The 19,910-nt window shown below is 41.4% G+C and overlaps 2 protein-coding genes across 3 annotated transcripts in view; one reads left to right on the top strand and one right to left on the bottom strand.

Moving 5' to 3' along the window:
• Positions 1–8,706, top strand: part of SPAG1 (sperm associated antigen 1) — a 37,371-nt gene extending 28,665 nt beyond the window's left edge. For both annotated transcript variants that reach the window (XM_058028469.1, XM_058028479.1), the window contains 5 exons: positions 620–761; positions 1,663–1,789; positions 4,951–5,115; positions 6,991–7,356; positions 7,522–8,706. In XM_058028469.1, coding sequence (XP_057884452.1) covers positions 620–761; positions 1,663–1,789; positions 4,951–5,115; positions 6,991–7,356; positions 7,522–7,653 — 932 coding nt within the window. In that variant the 3' untranslated portion in view covers positions 7,654–8,706. The remainder of the gene's footprint in view (positions 1–619; positions 762–1,662; positions 1,790–4,950; positions 5,116–6,990; positions 7,357–7,521) is intronic.
• A 4,576-nt stretch (positions 8,707–13,282) lies between these two features.
• Positions 13,283–19,910, bottom strand: part of RNF19A (ring finger protein 19A, RBR E3 ubiquitin protein ligase) — a 57,189-nt gene continuing 50,561 nt past the window's right edge. Inside the window, exons 8-11 of the mRNA XM_058022966.1 lie at positions 18,377–18,538; positions 17,526–17,739; positions 15,857–16,000; positions 13,283–15,485 (exon numbers count right to left, since the gene is read on the bottom strand). Coding sequence (XP_057878949.1) covers positions 14,810–15,485; positions 15,857–16,000; positions 17,526–17,739; positions 18,377–18,538 — 1,196 coding nt within the window. The 3' untranslated portion in view covers positions 13,283–14,809. The remainder of the gene's footprint in view (positions 15,486–15,856; positions 16,001–17,525; positions 17,740–18,376; positions 18,539–19,910) is intronic.

The raw sequence follows: 19,910 nt of genomic DNA, 5'->3' as shown, positions 1-19,910 counted from the left end.
AGCCTAACCCAAAAGCATCTGCAGCAAATTATGTGGAATTAAGAAGGAAAGGCAGTTATGGAATAAAACAGTAACTACACTAAGAAGTCTAGTTAGGTATTTCAAGGTTCCTCACTGCATATTTTAGAAATAGTTCTTAACAGAGTATTGTCACTGTCAGTTTAGCATAATAACTGTGGCATGATTGCAAAGACAGTATTAGATCAAATTATGGCCACCTTGGTGTGATGGTGGAGAGATCTGGAAGGCCTTAATCCTGCTGATTAAGTCTCCAGCAGTGTAAGTAAAAGCAGGGTCTCAGTGTTCACAGCTGGGCCCTCTCCATCACACAGAAACTGGGAAAGCTTGGAGCTGCCTGTTGCATTCCCATTATTTTCAGCAGAGAAGTAACACTGGTGGATGGGAAGTGTTTGTTGAGCCAAATGTGGGTCTGGCTGTGCCTTGGTGGGAGCAGCAGGGGAGGCTGGGGACAGGAATGGCTGAGTGCAGAGGGACAGACTGGGACAGAGTGACAGTGCAGGGGCTCCAGTGCCAGGCGCTAATCCTCAGTCTGCACAGATCATTGAGCCACCCATGACAAAGTGACCTGATGTGACACTGTGATCCTTCCCTGCTCTAGGTGAGGAAGCTGCGGAGAAGTTCAAGAGGTTGAAAAATGAAGGGAATGATTTTGTAAAAGTGGGGGAATACGAAGAAGCTGCAAATAAATACAGTGAGTGCATGAAGTTAAATACTGAGGAATGTACCGTCTACACTAACAGGTAAGGATCCAAAGGCTAATGCTGCTTTGTGGGATAGCAGTAGTTATGTTTTCTCATTTCTAATAGAGATTTTGCATCTGTTCACTCATTGTTGGGAAAAAGGCATTTTTTCCCCTACTTGGTAAGTGTTTACAATAACAAAATAGATTTCTTGTAAAAACATTTTTCAAGGGGAGCAAGTATTAATGTCACTGATATATATCTTACAATCTTATATATAAATAAAGTAAGCAATAGTGGAAGTAATAATTAGCATAGCATTTTGCAGTGTTTTTGAGATTTTTTTAAGCATACTGGTATGATTTGAATTAAAAACTTAACATGAAGTAGCAGTATCTCAGATATGAAGAGTAATCATTCAGAGAAAATGTACATTCTGAGAAAATAAGAGTAAGAACACAGTCATACATCAGCATTATTTTAAAGGTTGACCTAATTCAGCAGTATAATTCTTTATGTTGTAATCTTATCAGCTCCTACAAACTTAAGAAGGATTTGATTAGACCAGTACTTGAATAGGATAGTTCCAAGTAATAATTAGGTGCAGAGAGCAGTGTTGTTAATTTAATCCAGAGCACTTTTTTACCCAGAATGGCTGTATAAAATCTCTATTACATTTACCACTGTACTATCATATTGTACTAATGTAGGCTCTGCTTTTAAAATATTTGCATACCTATTTAACTTCAAGCATTAGTCATACTTGCTTTTTTTTTTCAGGAATTAGCCTTTTCTAAATCCATCCAGTGATGTTCTTGATACTTAATGGTACTTCAAACAATTCAGTCTCAATGTGAATTTTTTTAAAGTATTTTAATTAACATTTGTGAGTCAGAAGATGTTGGCACTACAGCACTGTAGAATTACTTACATTGCAGTGTATTCTGTTTTTCTGTGTTAGAGCTCTCTGTTACTTGAAGCTGTATAAATATGAAGAGGCTAAGCGGGATTGTGATCATGTTCTTCAGATAGAAGATTCTAATATTAAAGCTTTTTATAGAAGAGCACTAGCATACAAAGGATTACAGGTGAGGAAAAAGAACATGCCAGGTATTCTTAAGCACTTCTAAACTTGCTTATCCCCTTCAAAGGCAGTGAGGTAGTTGCTGTCAATGGGTGACTACAAACAAAGTACTCAGTGTGATGATTTATTACTTTGTAGAGCATAAGGCATACACAGAACATTATATAAATATTTTTGCTACATCAAAACCTGCATGTTGATGTAATAATTTGAGAAAATACAAGAATATTGCAATAAATAAGGTTTGACTGGAGATGGGTTAAGCAAGTTTCAGATCTGTTCTAATGTTCTAGTATTCTCCTTCTGGGTATCCCAGTTTCCTTTATCTGTCAAGGCATTTACTATAACTTTGCTAATGACAAATGGATTCTCTCCAAGTTGGTCTTCATCTGTCCAAACTAAAATCTCAAGCTGTCTTGGCATCTGCTCTTGTTTAAGTGTCATATCTAACCAGGGTCTTAATTATCATAATTTTCTCTTTCTTCCCCCAGTGCATTACGAGCCTTTGTCAGTTCTGTACTTTGTCACTCTGGCAGTGGCAGTACTCAGCCTTTCCCTTTCCATCTGCATGGTGGTGGTGGTGTTTCCACAGTGCTCACCTTACATACAGTTTTTAGAGTATCCTTTTACTGATCATCATAAATACAGACACACTGATCATATCCATCCCAAATGTGACTTCAGATCTCATGTTCCATCACTGAACTGTGTTGTTCTGTTTGTCCCTCCCTCTGGTGGTTCCCCATCTTCAGTGATGTTAAGTCAGCCTTAACACTCCACAGTTCTCCCACAGCAATCCTTGCTCTACCCATCAGCTCTTACTTGGCATTGAATTATCAGCTTCTTGATATTGTAGGCTCATGATGGCAGCTCTCATCACCTGCTTTGTATTAAATTTACAAGTGTCTTTGGACAAGTGTCTGAAGTGCTGTCTTCCATATTGCAGGAGTGGACTGGAGGTCCACCAAATTTCATCATTCTCCCTCAAATGGATGGACGCTTACTCAGACCTCCATTGTGTTTGATGCCATAACAAAAAATTACTGGATGGTGTCTCAGCTTACAAGGCACCTGAGAACCTGTTTGTGCTTAGCAGCATACCAGTCTGTTCTCATCCCATGTTATAATTCCAAGTGCAGGTCCTAGGAATGTGATACATTTGTTCCTCTGTTGCAGTAGCTCTAAAATTTTTGAAGTGTGCTAAGTCCCAGTTTGTAATGTTTTTTCTGTAACTGTGCTAAGCTACCTGGTATTAATCATCTCTAACCTGATACTGTTAAACTTGATAAAACATCAGTATAAATGTGTTTCTGCCAGACAGTAAAAAAGGGTATCACACACCTATGAAGAAGTCTGAGAATTGTTTTTTGCATATCCTAGAAAAAAAGTGCTATTTTTGTATTATTGAAAACAACTTGAAACATAGTGTTGATGAACTCCCTCAGAACAGCCTGAGCTGGGGACTCCCAAAATGTTTTGTTGTGGCCAGATTTAATGCCTTCATTACTACTAATTTCAGGGATGAAAGTGATAGGTAAAATCAGATAAAATTACAAAAATTATCTGAAGTTGACAAATTACTCTGTAATGAATAATTGTGTGAGCTAAAGGCATGTAGTTTGGCAAAGATCTAACTAAGGTGGGAAGTGTTATTTGTAAGTAATTAGACACATATTTAACTAAAAAAACTGCAGTAGAATTTAATGTAGTAAATGAGGGATTTTTTTACAGATTACCAGGATGTAGTTAAGGGAAGATCAGGAAAAACATCAGTGAGATATGTTAGGCCTGTGACACAGGACCCCAAACAGCATCTCCTGCAGCTGGTAGTTCACCCTCTTGCTTTGGGTACAGTCATCTTGTGTGATTTTTGTTGGACAGTCAGGCAGGCTGCAGTTTTAAATTCAGTAGAGTTGGTTGCTGACCCTTGTTACTGTTTCCGGAATTCTGTTCCAGAATCTCTTTTCTCTGTAGTTGTGAATCCTCACATCTGTAATTCAGATGATTTAGTTTAATTAATAGTGGATTTCTCATGAAAGCAACCTGGCCCCTCTGTGCATTCCTTTGTTAGGGGTAGTACACAATTCTCATTCTCTGTGTTCCTTCATGACCTGGCAGGCTTCAGTTCACTGCTGATGTTCTGCAGCCCCTCTGCACCTTGAATACTGGCCACCAGTGTGGAACAAAATGTGGGAAAGAGTTTGAGTGACTTGGACACTGGCTCCTCTCTTACATTGAGGTGCTGAGGAAGTACCTCAGGTGCTGCATGAGGATTTTTTTTCCATAATACAAATTATTTAATAGTAACCTCATGATGCTGCTTGGGAACAGAAGCAATACTAGACCAAACAGAAGAAATACTAGACCACTCACACAAGAAATTATGTTGGTTTTTTACTGTCTGCATGGTCTTTTACTGTTTACTGCTTCATTTCATCTTTATTTTGATACTCCAGTCCTGGAGATGTCTTGATTTTCCTATGTGATAATTCCAGTCTTCCTTAATTGATGCTATTAACTTTGTGACTTTAGAAAATTTAGTTTAAAAATAGTAATTATACATTAAAAAATGGGAAATAAAGGCATGAAACAAACCACAAGACTGATTATTGAGGAACTGTGTCCTAATGCCACTCTGTCACTGTGTTTGTCCTAATCTTGTATAGCCCAGAGGTCATAACATAGTCCCAGTTTTCTCAGGTATTAGCAAAATTTCACTGTAAGACATGGTCTGTTGGATTGAAGCCCAGGAAGATTACATATATCTTTAATCAAAGCTCAGTTTAACTCTCTTATTGGCAAAGAAAGTATGCAGACTTACAGGACTCACATTATATTAATTGTGAAGCAGTGTTACACTGTAAGTAATTATGCTTAAAAGCAGCAAACTTCAATAATTTGCTCTCTGACACAGGGAATAGATTTCTGAGAATAAATTATTTCATATTACATATTTAATTGGAAATAGTTACAGTGTATTAACTCATTCTCATTTCCTTTTTCCCCTCTGAAGAAATCACACTATCAATATTTAGATTATTTTTGTCGACTTAGTGTCCAGATCCCAGTATTTTTACCTTTCTTACTTGTAAAGGACAGTGTGGTACTTCAGATTTATTTTTCTAGTGATGTGCCTATGACAAAAATATTCTCTTGTACTTACAGAATTATCAAGCCAGTGCTGATGATTTCAAGAAGGTACTTCTAATAGATCCAGATGTTGTTGAAGCACAGAAGGAATTGGAGGAGGTAACCCAGCTGCTTCACCTTGACAGCAGTGCTGGAGATGGCGGTCAGCAAGCACACGGGAAGAAGATAACCATACAAGAGGTGGTGTACCTGTTCACTTCTTAAAAGCAAACACAACAGAAGCTGCACATTTCAAGAGATACTAAAGCTTTTGTTTGCCCATCTTGAATCTGTATCTTTGTGGGGATGGTGTTGTATTTTTCAAATAATTTTGAGGGCATGTTGGAGGATTTTTACATATGATAAAGCTTGGACTGCTCACAAGTTTATTCAGAACTACAGCAGGAAGGAAAATAGTCCATTTAGATGGCACGAAACTCGGGGGTATGCTCCCTGTAAACAAAAGCTGCTTAGGCTTTGAAATATGTTTTACTCAGTGCAGCTATGAAATAGCAGTTTCATTTTTGAGTTCTGTGCTCCTTGGCAGCCCCTGGGGCACAGGTCTGTGGTCAGCAGATGTGCTGGCTGCTCCTGTGCTGGTCCTGGAGTTATGGGTCTGAAAAATGAAATCCTACCCTAAAGAGCAAGAGTAAAACATCTGTAGGATCTTACAAAAGAAACACAGGATGTAATGTTATGTACAAGATCAAAATGTTAGCTTTGTACAGTTCTGGGTAGAATTAGGTGATGAAAGGATTTTCTCAGTCATCTGATATTTTTGGATTGTAGCTTTGCTGGTCATTAAAGAATTCTTTTCCCCCTTTTCATTTAAAAATGTACAGTTAAAATACATAGTTACCAGTCTGAACAGTGGTATTGTAATTTGATAATGTAATTTCAGAATCTGGTCTAATGGAAACTGCATTTATTAATATAGGGGGGAAAATGTTCTTGAAATACTTCAGGTTGTCACGAGCTCATGGGATTTTATGTAACAGGCATAATCTGGTATAGTGTTAGTTAAGCTCTGAGTTGTGACAAACAACAGGACCTGGAAAGTGTTTAGAGGCAGTTTGGGAAGTGACCACATAATTCAGAGACCACCTAACTACATTGCTGGCACAGGTAATTTTTCTAGGGGTTGTGCAGGAAGCATTTATGTTTGCTGGCATCATTACAACTGCCCATGTGGAGAGGCTCCCCTCTTTCACCTGCTGTAGTACAAGGTAGTCTTTTTCCATGAAGACAGACTGCAAAGAAAAACAAAATTAGAAAAATAATTTCTCATCGTTATTCTTTGTTAATCAAGCTATAATTATATAAAAGACAGTCAAGGTTTCTCCCTTGATTCTAAGGTTTATTGAAAAATAGAACAAAATGTCTATAAGCCAAATGCAGTATTTTCCAAATATTACTAATCCCCTGTTCTATGCAATATATTATCTTCAGACTTTTCAAAATACTTGGCATTGACAGGCTCTGTTCAGTAAGTTTTAGTCAGGTTATAATAATTTCACAACTCTTGATGGCTTGAAGTAGATTTTAGCAAATGTAGTTGGCCTCATAGTTAATTTTTAGTTACCGATTCATGAAACTTAATGGAGGTTGCAGCCTCAGAAGTTAAGTGGATAGTGAGGCAGGTTATCCATGCTGAGCTTTCTCTTTCCAAAGCAAGACTGCAAACAGCAGCCTGGTGCAGCTGCCATGTGCCTGTAGTGCCCTGGAGGCACAGCAGAGGAATGGAGCATGGGTGCCTGCTGTCCCTGACTTCTGGAGCTTCACATTAATACTTGCGTAGAGTCCTCCTTTCTCCTGGTGCTCTCCAGGGGTGTTTCCACAGTGCAGTGCCAAGCAGTGAAAAGGAGGAGTAAAAAATACACTTTGCACAGTGAGCCTTTAAAGGTGAATTAGAGAGCTCCTGTTCTGGGGGCAGCAGGACAAGGAAGAAGGTGGGTGCCTTTCTTTGATGAAGAGCAGAGTGCCAGCTTTAATCCAGTGATGGATAAATGCAGTTTATGAAGCTTGAGGTTATCTCTGTGTCCACATGGAGTGATCTGTTGCCCCTTTGTTGTGCAGGTGACTGACCCTGATGAACGGGGAGAGGGGCCCTTGGCCTCGGCAGAAGGTGCTGGGGCTCAGCCCGTGGCTGCTGAGGAGGCCGTGCCCAGGAGATCCTCGGAGAAACTCCGCGCGTCAGAGCCACCCAACGCCTACGACTTCGGTCAGATCATCAACGCACTGAATGCCAGCAGGGATAAAGCTGCTTGTGCAGATCTCCTCACAACTACTGATCCAAAAACACTGCCAGTGCTGCTAAGTAACAAACTTGAAGGAGAAATCCTTCTGCTTTTTATCCAGTCATTGGAACATTACATAGCTGGAAAAGATCCTGGCCTTGCATATTGGCACCTGTTCTACTTGAGCAAAGCCAAAAGATTTAAGGTAAGACCCTACACTGATTGAATGGGTACTTAAATTGCACAGAAATCTAAAGGAAATTTTCATATCTTAAAAGGAAAAACACTGACTTATGTGTCTCTGTCAGATATTATGATTCTCACTTAACCTGTGCTGATTATAAAATAATTTGTTGCGGGTTTTTTTCAGGTGGTGCTGGCTCTTCTCAGCAAAAATGAAAAAGAAGAGGTACAGCATCTGTTTGACTTACTTACAGAAAGCCAGAGTGATCACTACTCACTGGAAGATCTTGAGAGCCTTAAAAAGGTTTATGAACTTTAAGAAGTTAAAGTTTATTGGCTGCATGCATAATAGTTCATGTTAGAAGATGAATGAATGAACTCTGCAGACTTGCCTGGGTTCAAGTGGGTCTTTACCTGGACTGCTGGAATTCTGTTTTGTTTTGACAGCATATGCACATTTAAAACTTGCTGCTCTTTTCTTCTGGTAGTTGTATACAGCTCTAGAATTTAATGCCCATCTGTGTTCAGTAACAGAGTTCATTTCCTTTGGCATACTGATTTTATTTAGACTCAGAAAAATATATTTTACCTTATATATGCAATGGGAAATACCTTGATGGTACAATAGGTAAATACACTTTTAGTCATCACTTGTTACATCATTTTGTGAGTTCTGTGTTCTTGTGATAAAAGAAGTGTCTTCAAGATAAATGGGTCAGTTAGCAGTAACTTTGCTAAAATGAGTTTACAAGAAGTATTAACATTTTTCAGAAGACTTCTGTGGACCACCTATTTGTTCACTATTCCTTGTCTGTACAAAACAGATTTAAATATTTTGGCTCATAACATCTTAACAAAAAAGATGAATGAATTATTGATTAGCTTGTCATGGAAACAATTATTAAATGGATGGGTATGTTTTTAACAAGTGAGTAATTTTTACAGAGAACTCTTTTCCTGTGTGTTCAGGAGGATGGCTGGTTTTCTGACTTCTTTTGGGCAGTGACAGAAGAACAGGTAGCTGCACTGCACAATAGAAATATTTAACTCTGAATTTTTGTATTCGGATTATTTAAAATACCAGCTATTTCTGTTTACAGATATATTTATAAAACTACAACAATTTTTTGGACCAGTATAATTTTTTTTTAATTTCAGGCATTACTTATGTTTTATATTTGATTCTGACAAAGTTCCTTCAAAGGTGAAGCTTTTCAATTTTTCAGATACCCTGATGCCTTCTTTGCACAGATGATATAAATGTATATCAAACTCACTTAGCACTGCAGAAATATCATTAAGAATGTTGTTCTAATGAAAATTTTTCTCAGGTGTATACTAATTAATAAAGTTATTTTCTTGAGAAATACAATTATGGCTTCTTTTCTGGTTCAGTACACTTTAGGCTTACAATTCTCACATGTGGATTATGAGTTTCAGCTTGGGGTGCCAAGAATGAGGCTTGTACTTCCTAAAGCATCATCAGTGCAACTGATGCTTAGCAATTAACAGGTTTCACTTTATTTGTGTGTGATCTCCTCAGATTAAGGCAGACCCTAAACTTTGGCTGTTAGGATGTAAAACAGCAGCATTGCCTGCAGTCATTTTGGTGATGGTCCTGCCTCCTTCAGGTTTCATTGTGAGATTGGTACTTTTTTAGACAGCATTTGGGAGGGCCTAATGGACAGGCTGAACAATTTCTAAAGACACAGAACTTAGTAAAAACCTGAATCAAACACATGTAAGGGACTGTGCTGCTGATTGGGCCTGAACAGCTCAAAACAAGGACACCAGTCTTCAAAACTGAAGGGGCACTGGAGGGCATTTTGGGGGCAGGGGCTGCAGAATGGAATTATCTTTAGGTGTGGATTTCACCGTTTGTTTGACAGGTAAGGGCTGCCTAAGTCATTCTCTTGCCTTAGTCTGGGAAACTGTGGGAGAAATCTCTGCAGCCCCCAGCAGCTGCAGCTGAAGAGCAAAGGTGGGGTGACCTGTCGCAGACAATGTCCTTGGCCAGGTGTGGCACTGGAGCACCTGCAGGCCAAAAGCAGCTCCTTGCTCCTTGCTCACCTGCTGCAAAATGTGTTTTGTGTCCCATCTGTGTAATGATCAGTAGGAGAAGCCACAGAGCTGAATTACTGCTGGGCTGGGAGCTCCTCCTTTCCTGGACAGTCCCTATGTCCTGGTCTAATTTTCCCCTATTTTTGAACACTTCCGTATTTTAAGTCTTGTTTCTGCTCTGTGCTTGTCCTTTATTTATGCTCTTTTTTGTTTCCTCTGCCCCTCCATAATCTCTTCTGCAGCTCTGGCTGCTCTGCCAGGCAAAGGTAGGACTGCAGCTGCCACCTCAGCACTGCAGTGCGTGGCCTCAGTGTGTACACAGCACCTAGAAACAACTGAGTGGGCAAAAGGGGGAGCAAGAGCACTCCAACTGTCTTACCTGGCTTTGTGGCAGGGAGACCCCCCTCATCCCAGCATGGTGCTATGAGTTTGGCTTGTCACTCACCCCCTCAGTGTCAACTTCCACCTCTGTAAAAACAACCAAACCCAACAGCAGGACAAAAGCAGGTGACGGGAGCAGGGGCGTGAATGTGACCCTGAGTGGCAATAATGCAGCCAGTCACAAGCACAGAGGATGTGTGTCCCAGGCCTGCACACACAGCTGCTCCTGGACACAGATCTCTGGTTTTCACACAAGAGATGACAGCAAGATTCTTTCTGTAGCTACTGAAAATGCAGTCAGTGGCCAGGGAACAGCCCAGGAATGGGGTGGGTCACACTGTTGTTATTTTAATCCTTTCAAAGTATTTTTGATGTTTTTGAGAAGCCAGCTCCAGGCTGGCAGGTGCTGCCAGGGCTGAGTGTCAGCATGGCAGGGTTGGACCACAGGGCCACCACTTCCCACTCTCCCTGCCCAGAGGTGCAGGTGGTGGTGAGAGCTCAGTTACTGGCAAACCACACTCCTCACCCTTATGTGGGATGTATTTCCACTCATCAGGCCCTGCCCTGCTTTACATAATCCAGTTGCACAAATAAAGGGCTACTCCTGTGACTGCCAGGCCTTTCAGAAGACTTAGACTTGTTCATTACAATAAACAACATAACATCGTTTTGAACAGCAGGGTACAAAGCTTCTTCCATGCTGTAATGAACATTTATGACCCAGGTCAGTGTAATTCTGCTCAGTGCCTGTGAGCTGCAGCTCCCCAAGGGACAAAGGGTGGGCAGCTGGAGCAGGGCTCAGCCTGGCTGGCTGGGGGGGAGGAATTATCACCAACCGAGTCCTGGTTCCTTCCCTGGGCCCTCCCTGAGGGCTGTAACACACTGCAGTGCAGATGAAGCCTCCAGGTGTGGCAGTGCCATTTCCTTGCAAGCTGTGCCACTTCTGTGGCAGTGCCATTTCCTTGGAACCCTGTGCCACTTCTGTGGCAGTGCCATTTCCTTGCAAGCTGTGCCACTTCTGTGGCAGTGCCATTTCCTTAGAACCCTGTGCCACTTCTGTGGCAGTGCCATTTCCTTGCAAGCCTGTGCCACTTCTTGGCTGCTCCTTGCTAAATGCCACCCGCGTAAACACAGTCAGCAACTTGGGAGTGGTTTTCCTTGTAAGCAAGAGGGATTATAAGGGGATAAAGTGCACAGAATGCTGCGCTTGAGAATGCAGCCTGTGAGCAAAGGGAAGCTCGAGCCCACACAGCCCCAGCAGCACAGCTCTGGTGCCTGAACACAAGCACTCCAGTTGAGGCTGTTGGGAATTTTAATGTTCTTATTGTTGAGATGGAATGAACAATAAAGCCAGCTTTCATAAAGCCAACTCACCAGGATCTGGTGCAAGGAGAGCTGTACCTGGCAGCTTGCTGGGTTTGCCCCCCAAATGCTTCCTGCTGTCCGTGTGCAGGCAGGTGCTGAGTCAACCCTCGAGGCCGCTCAGTTACCCGGCCTGGCACGGAGCCAGGTGCCACAGCAGGTTCCTCCCCAGAGCCGTCTGCCAGCACCTGGGGCTTCGTTCAGCACAAAGTTCAGTGTCAGCCCTAAGGCTGTGCATCCATCTCCTTTTCCTCCAGACCAGCTTTGATTACCAAGTACCTCACAGCCACTTTTCTCTCTCTCCCACCCTTTGAGACCAAAGACAACAAAATCCTTGTCACCAGTCTGGGATTGTGCTCCTCACCTCGAGTGGGCCTGGGGGTTCTTCAGTCCTGTGGGAAATCCATTTTGCTCCCACAGCAACACCTGACTATTCCCTCTGGGAAGATCCATGTGTCACCTTTGGGTCAAGGTGGTAACTGTGCTCCTCAGGTCTTTGTCATTTCAGGAAGTGATTCTAAATAAATCTCAACATCATTTCAAAGTTCAAAACGGCCACAATTTCACCTGAATTAGAATATTCATGGGTTTTAAGCTCATTAATTCTAGTATTTTTCAACCTTCTGCTTGATTATCTTTAAAATGCATTATTATCCATCAGAGTGGTGGTATTACTAAGTAGGCAACTATTTAAAAATCAATCTGAAGGACTGGAAGTGATGTAAGTCAGTCAAAAAATCTTTATGCAACAGTAAAAACTAATTAGCTCATACATGCAAAACTTTGTGACACTGACTAAATGAAAGGATGGATGTACAAGCCTGGATGCTTCACTACAACAAAGACATGCAAACACCATGAGGAAAGCTTTTATGATGGCTTTTATCCAATGTTGTAACTATCTCAAATAGTCTCAGATACAGCAGGCATTATAATACATTTCCTCAAGATCCACAGCCTGACATGAATTAGTCAAATCAGCCAGGAATCATGAAAAAAATTTCTGAATAAAACCCACTATGTGTGAGTACTGAAATAAATTACAGGAAGAATCAAGTTTACACCTGATGTCCCATGTGGGACATCCCTGTAATTTATTTCAGTGTAAAAAAAAGTCATTGAATTTTTACAGTAGATCTGTAAATAAGAGAAGCCTCTTCTACAGTAGTGTATTAATAGAAGTGTGTATTTTACTTTTTTATAGACTCAAAATTCAGTGCTGAATTAAATTTACTGATGCTGTTAAGACTGCCTCACATATTAAATATTACCTCTGAATTAAAAAATATTACAAAATTAATCAGCAAAATGGTTTGCTGCTAAAAACTTATCTCCAGAAAAAAACTTACCTGCATTTTAACATTACCTCTTCAAGTGATGTAAAAATTATCAGATTATTTCAGAGTGACTGAATATTATTTGATAAAATTTATTTACACGAGTAAACCATATTTCCAATTACCTGCACAGCAAAACTGAGGTCCTGAGAAATTAAGAGGTAGGTTTAAACTTGCTGAAATAGCTTTTCCATCTGACAGAAGCATAACTTGCACATGGATTTGGGGTGAGGCAATCCACCCTGGGCTTCTGCAATGCATCCTTCCATTGGTTTTAGTTTCTCACTTCCCTGGCCTCTCGTGATGCAGGTGAGAAAATGAGCCGAAGGAACAGGCAGTTCAGCTCAGCAAAACCACCAGGTGTTACCCAGAAACTCTGACCAATCTGTGGAGTTTCAGAAAGAACTCTGTGCAGGCCATGTGAACTGAGAAGAGCGTCACTTTAGATGGAGAAAACAGAGTTTGAGTTCAGTCAGCCATCTGACTTGAGCCAAGATTGTGCAGTTTTACTTAAAGAGCTCCTGCCAGAACTGCATCCCTCTCCCAAAACCATTTACTGCTCTGCCTGCCAGAGAGGCAGATCAGAGTTCTTTTCATCTTAGAGAAGGCTGAAATCTTGTACAAAACACAACTGACTTTAGATCTTACACTTCCAAGAATCAGAACATTCAACTTCCAAAGCACGCCTAATCAAATAAAAATATTTAAAAGCAGCAAGAGATAAGAGCAGTCAGGAAAAAAGGCTCCCTGGGAACACACACATTTTCATAGGGCTGATCAGCACATTAAACAACTGGCCACTAGAAGTCAGTATTTAGACATTTATTTCAGATATGCAGTTTACACGCATATTATTGAGCAAAACTGAATTGCAAATATACAAATACTGTAACAAGCATTACCAAGTAACATAACTGGCACTAGTGTTATAAGCTATTACTGAAACTGGTGAGGATAAGTCATGGAAGAGGACTGTAGCTCATGGCATTCTGTTCATCCAATCAAACCTCCAGTAGCACCATAATGGCAATACATGAAACACAAGACAGAACATTGTTAACTGTTATTCTGAGAGTCACAACTTTTTTCATTTTAGTGAATTACTTAGCAAAAAATGTTAACAGTGCGGGCGCTTTGGCCAACTTCAGCTTGTGTTCAGCTGTACATCTCCCATTTGCAAAAAAAAAGAAAAAAGCCAGCATATTTGGAACCCATCTTTGCATTTGGGCAGTCATTGCACTGCACTTAAGATTCTGGGACTGAAGACAGGCATGTCTTGCAAAGAGATGTCAAGTCCACTAAAGCCTGAGTGAGTCTTTGGTAGGCCAATACCTCATTATTATATCTATGACAGTCATTTTATTCACTAGGATTTTCTTTTGTGATCCAAGGTGGCCAAAGAGGACATTCTGGAAAACATTACAGTAAAATCCTCAGGCGACCAGGCACTTCAAACCCAGTCTTTTCCAAAGGCACCAAGAATGGATGGGGCACCAATTTTCCCCCTAAGGAAAGGTGACTGCATCTGCTTTTCTACAATGCTTAGAAATCACTGGATTGTTATTTTACACTTTTTATACACTATATAGTAGCCTTACCTGCTGCATGATTGGTTGCATGAATAAATAGGTAACCCCACTGTTCTACACAGGTGATGTCTCCATTCCACCATATATTAAGTACCAATTTCTTATGTTTTGAAATTATGTAAAAGCCATAACCCTGCTCAAAGTGTACACACATACAAACACTTCTGACACAGGCTACATCCATCTGAAGATATGCAGTTCATTCGACATGCATTCTAAATACAGTGTGTCCAGTTATGAAACAAAATTGTCATTCTGAATATTCACTGTTGAAGTATGTTTGTATAGGTCTCTGCAGGTCTTTGCTTCCCTTAAATTTAAGAGTTCACACAAGAATGGTTTTAAGTCACTAATGCTCAGCTAACACCCTTTATCCCAAACCCCATATTTTCCAAGTGAACAGTGCAGGACATATTATTCATTTCAGCATTTAACATATTAAGAATTTACCAATTTTTATCTAAATACACCAAGTATATGCTTTCAAGCAAAGTCGTGGCAAAAATACAAAACATGGACATATTTGTACTGCTGTAATGCACTTGGTTAAAGCCTTCAATGTCTCTTCATACAGGTTGAAGATCCATAGGAAGTATTTTGCCTTATCAGACAAGTATATAGAAAATGAAGTTGTATCAAAACCTTGCTTCTGCTGGTCACCTGAAACTTACAGAAGTCGCATGTGATTCAACCAGCTCTGACAGGGTTCTTTAGTGGCAAATAGATTTTTGCAGCACTTACAGATTTACATTTCAGTCTGAATATCAGTGCTTAACTCCACAGCCTGTTGTGAATGGTTGTTGTTTGTCTCTTTCAGTGGTTCACCAACACCTAAATCTACATCTGTCGAAGATCCGTTCTGAATGCTTTCCTCAGCAATGTAACTGAGCTGTGGAACATCAGTGCTTGGGGCAGCTGGAACAGGCACAGGGATTCCACTCGGCTGTGGAGAGTTTTCCAAGCGATCGTTTTCCACCTCTGGGAGAACACTGACTGTGGTAAAGCGAGTGTGATAGTCGCTGGAGCCATGGCTACAGGAAGTTTTCATACTTTCCATATCTGAGCAGCTGAACTCAGAGAAATGGCTGGAGTGCGAATCTGCTACAGACGGAATACTATCGCTCAGAGAGGGAGAGTCAAATTCACTGGAGTTTGTGCTTTGCTGCTCCAACAGCTGAGCATCCATGTCCTCTCTCGTCTCGTTAATCTTCATGCTACTCTTCTTTCTCAGCTTGCCTTTGCACTTCTTGCCCGCCGTGCTGTCCTTGGACCACTTGGCGGCGCCGGCCTTGCCCTCGGGCGGGCCGGAGCAGCCGCGCCCGGCAGCGCCGCCGTCCTCCACGCTGCTGCTCCCGCTGTGGTGCCGGAACTTGGCTGGCTTGGACTCGATATCCACCTGCACTTCCAGGCTGTTCCCTTCCCTGCAACAGGGGAGAACCCGTCAGTGTAAGAGGTCGTCGGAGGGTGGAACAAACTCTTGCTGCTTTCCTACATACATCCCTCTTTCTCACTTTCACTGTGTATCTTGTAAGGGGAAATGTTTAACCAAATAAACAGCCCAAAGGAAAACACAAAGTCTGAACCACCAAATGCTTTACTGAGCTACAGCAATGGCATTCCTCTTTGGAAATAACCCTGGCAAAATGCAGAAAGCAGTCACACCCAATTCCATTTGTAACGAAATCTACAGTTTCAAAGCATAATCTCGAATGCAGGACAGCTGAGGCATGCTTAAAATATCCTTTAATAGGCAAGGCTTATAAATATTCTATATTCACCACATTTCTCTTACCTGTCCAAAGGGATGTAGGAGTTCAGAATGGATCCTGCCATTGCTTTGGTACTGGCATTGTCACTAACTGTTCCCAAGCTAACTGTGCCAGATTCTCCACTCAGACTGTATCGTTCTTTCTGCACATCTGCTTGCACTTCCAGTCTTAGAAAGAGAAAGACAAAGTTACACATACTACCACAACAGTTAAAGCACATTTTGTAGATGGCAGTGAGTAAATTAGTCAGTAATTATTAAATAGAGTTCTTGAGTCACTCCAGTACAGATAGGCTTATTTACCCTACTGACACATGTTCTCCATTCCCACTGTCAAAATTACTATTTTTTTATTAAAACCAAGCAAACAAAAACACCCCAAAGCAAAACCAGAGTAATTTCCTAAAGGTGTTAACCAAAAGTTCTGGATTCTTTTCCTCCTGAGATTTACAAGGATAGCTTCCAGGTTCAGCTACAGCTCTTTTGCAGATTGTACACTATACTCTAAAAATGGTGAAAACAATCAGAAGGGTACATAAATTCAAGACATGATAGTACCCATGTATCCCCTGCTACAAATTACTGCTAATCAAATAAAAGGCAGAGAACTGTGTTCTGTACTCTGCTTTACATTGTATTGCTATCAACTGCAACAGGAATATAGAAACCTGAGCAATCTAAAGCTGGGCTCAGCAGATATGCCAGAAATCAAATTACAAGCTTTTTTCCAAATGTCTTATTTATCTGTGTACTGACATTGAAAGTGGGGTTTGGCTTTCTTTTGGGATTTTTTTTGCGGGTTTTTTTTTGTGTTTGTTGTTGTTTTGTTTTTTTGTTTTAACTTTCAGCTCTTTAAAGAAGAGAGTATGTATGTATATCTCACTTAGCAGTCACAGCCTGGTACACATGTCCCAGCAGAGGGGAGTTCTTGATACTATCACACTCTTTATTCTATATAGCTTGGAATGCCAAATTACTCAAAATGAGCAGTTTTGGCAGCTGATTTAAGGAGCAAATTTCATTCTGAACCCCACCTGCTAACAATCCTTTCTACACACTCCCTTTTTCTTCAGGGTGCAGGAGAGCTAAGCCCCAGAAAGTCCAAATTCACAAAAGGCACTGAGCATGTGACAAGAAGCTGGCACCTTGGCAAGGCCAGGTGTTCATCTGCTTCCCCTCCTGCCTCAAGTCCATCTGGAGTCCACACTCCACCCACGTGTTCTGAGGCACAGCTTGGTGCAGACCAAACAAGTCAGCAGTTCTGAATTTTGGGTGAGGTGCACCAGAGAAAACAACTGCGTGAGAGATGAGCTGCCCCCCTCTGATCCTGCCTACAGGCAGCTCTCCTGGGCAAGCAGGAGAACAAGATCTCAGGCCCCACTCAGCCTAAACAAAAGCAAAATCTTGAGGACTGTGGTCAGGCAGGATCTCTTGAAAAACAGTAAGTTTGTCAGGGATGAACTGTTTATCTCCCAGAGACACTTCTGTTTAATAGGAACTGATACTGAAAAGCAAAAACTGGGAAGCCAAGGAGGTGCGCTGGCTGTGGCTGCAGGTGGAGCAGGGCAGGGCAGGCCCCTCACCTGTTAGAGCAGCTCACCATGGCACTCTCCATGGCACACAAAAGCTGGGGAAGGGAGGAGGTGCACTGGCTGTGGCTGCAGGTGGAGCAGGGCTGCAGCAGGCCCCTCACCTGTTAAAGCAGCTGACCATGGCACTCCCTGAGAGGCTGCCCGTGATGCTGGCCCCAGCCAGGGCCATGGTGCTGGCTGTCTCGCTCAGGTTGTCGCGGATGGCGCCGATCCTGTCCATGTGGCTGCCGCTGGCGCTCAGGCTGCCCGTCAGGCCGCCCACGCTGCCCTCGCCGATGCTGGGGTTGTGCCGCGCCTCCGCCACCGACGTCGTATCTGCAGAAACACACAAGGCCCCTCAGCTAGGGAAGCAGCACTTGGCTGTTTCTGGAATGTGACTGTGAAAGCTGTTTCTGAAATTATGCTGAGAAGAAGGATTTATAAAACACATGGTCACAAAAAGAGAACTTTGTAAAAAAATCCCAAAACACCAGAAATAATTTTAAAAGACACCTTTCTTGGTGCCGTTACAATGGCTATGCCTGACATCAGCAAAAAATTAACCGTGGATAGGACATGGATAAAAGGAATGCAGAGAGACCCATCACACAGCATAGTGCCATGTAATAAAAAAATTGAAGCATCAGACCAGTCTTTAGTTGGCCCTATTTAAAAATAAAAAAATCTAACCAGCTTCCACAAACCAGGATTCTGAAAGAGCAACATTAATGGTATGTTAAAACTCTTACCTATGGAGAAGACTTAAGTTTGGCTTTGATTAAAATGGGCAATAACTTTGTAATTACAGCCCAGCACAAAATGACACAGAGCAGCAATTATCATCTGAGAGGTGCAATTTCAGCAATGAGCAGAAGCAGCCCCAAATGCAAGTAGCTGCTCTAGTATCCAAGGCAGAAAATACAAGTCACAAAGCCCACATATTTATAGAAAACACAACACTGCATTTTCTTACCTACAGCTGCATTTGTTCCACCAACGTTTATATCATTTTCATCATCAAATTCTATCCTGACACCTTTTCCATTGCCAGCTGACACACCACAGCCTCCACTTCGGCAGAGGGAAATTGGAACAACTCCATACACATAAGCCAGCATAATAGGAACACCAATACCTACAGAGGGAAGTAGGGTTTTTCATTAAATTGACTTTTATTTTAGCGCCTTTCATAAAGGCAACTTCATTTTCCAAGATAACTTAATATTTGATTAATATTACACTTGAAAGAGATCAAGAGGGAGCAAAATTAAGAAATACTGGTAAATCACAGAGGTGAAATGACAGGAAAGTATTTTCAGCAGGCAGAATGTCCTCTGCCAGCACTGGTAGGAAGAGAAACTTAATGATTGACGAATTAATACTTTCCATATGTCTGTAACATAATTTACAAACAAAATTAAAGTCCTCTAAAGATTCACAAAGGCTCCACTGGGGACTCTGATATTCCACCTGAGAGGCAGAAAAAGCAGACATCTATTTCAAATGTTGCTCAACTGAAAATATTAGCACCTCCACTACTTTAATAAGGGGCTTCAATTTACATCCACGAAAGGGAGACACAGCTTTGCTATCAATTTAATAGATTTAACATTATTATTACTCTAGGATTTTTCAATATAAGTTTTCCTTTAAAAGTAAACAATTCAATGGAGTACAGTGGCAGGAATTAAGGGGAACCAGCTGAAGGAACTGTAGACTAAAGCACAGACAGATACAGATACACACACATCCACTCCACCACTTTGAGTGGAAGATGAAAGTTAGTCCTTTGGCATATGAATTAAATCATCCCATGGCTTTGCTGATGGAAGTATACAGAAGATATAAAAACCAGCAGATTGAAAAATGTCAAGTTGGCACATTCTGAAAATGTCAGGAGAGAAGCAGATCTAATAGAAAGGCTACTCAAGTCCAATCTAAATTAAGGATTCCAAAGTCTCCTTCAGTAGAAATTGTTCACATTCAAGGAGGCATTCCATATTCTTATGGTCATGCTTTTGAAAACCACACAATGGCCTGAGACTGGAGGCCATTTGTTAATGGCAATGGGGCAAGAGAAAAACTCCACAAAATAAAACCCAAGTGCTCTCCCTGAAAAGCCACATTTCATCTCTGTTCAGGAATAAGAAACAGCTTGAGAGAAATGAAGTAAGGCAGACCTATAAATACAACTATGAGATTCTGTGTCCCACCACCTGTTTAACAGGGATCTGACACCACAGCCACATGAGAACAATGCAATGCAGACTGATAGCAGTTTCATGGCTGGCATATCCTCATTTGCACAGTGGCCCCATTGAAAACAAACAGTTTAAAGCTTCATGACCAAACTGAATCATCACTGGCTAAAAGTGGCCTCATCTTCTGGACGTTACTGATTACTCTCTGAGCACTGCTTCTGACACAAGGGGGAACACTGCAGACAAAATGTGTGTACAGGACGCTGATCCAACTTAAACCTAAATGGTGCGTCTGAGTGTGAGTTA

The sequence above is a fragment of the Melospiza georgiana genome, chromosome 1, assembly GCF_028018845.1.
Source record: "Melospiza georgiana isolate bMelGeo1 chromosome 1, bMelGeo1.pri, whole genome shotgun sequence".
Classification (NCBI taxonomy): domain Eukaryota; kingdom Metazoa; phylum Chordata; class Aves; order Passeriformes; family Passerellidae; genus Melospiza; species Melospiza georgiana.
The sequence above is the reverse complement of the archived record's forward strand: the minus strand, read 5'-3'. Positions and strand labels throughout refer to the sequence as shown.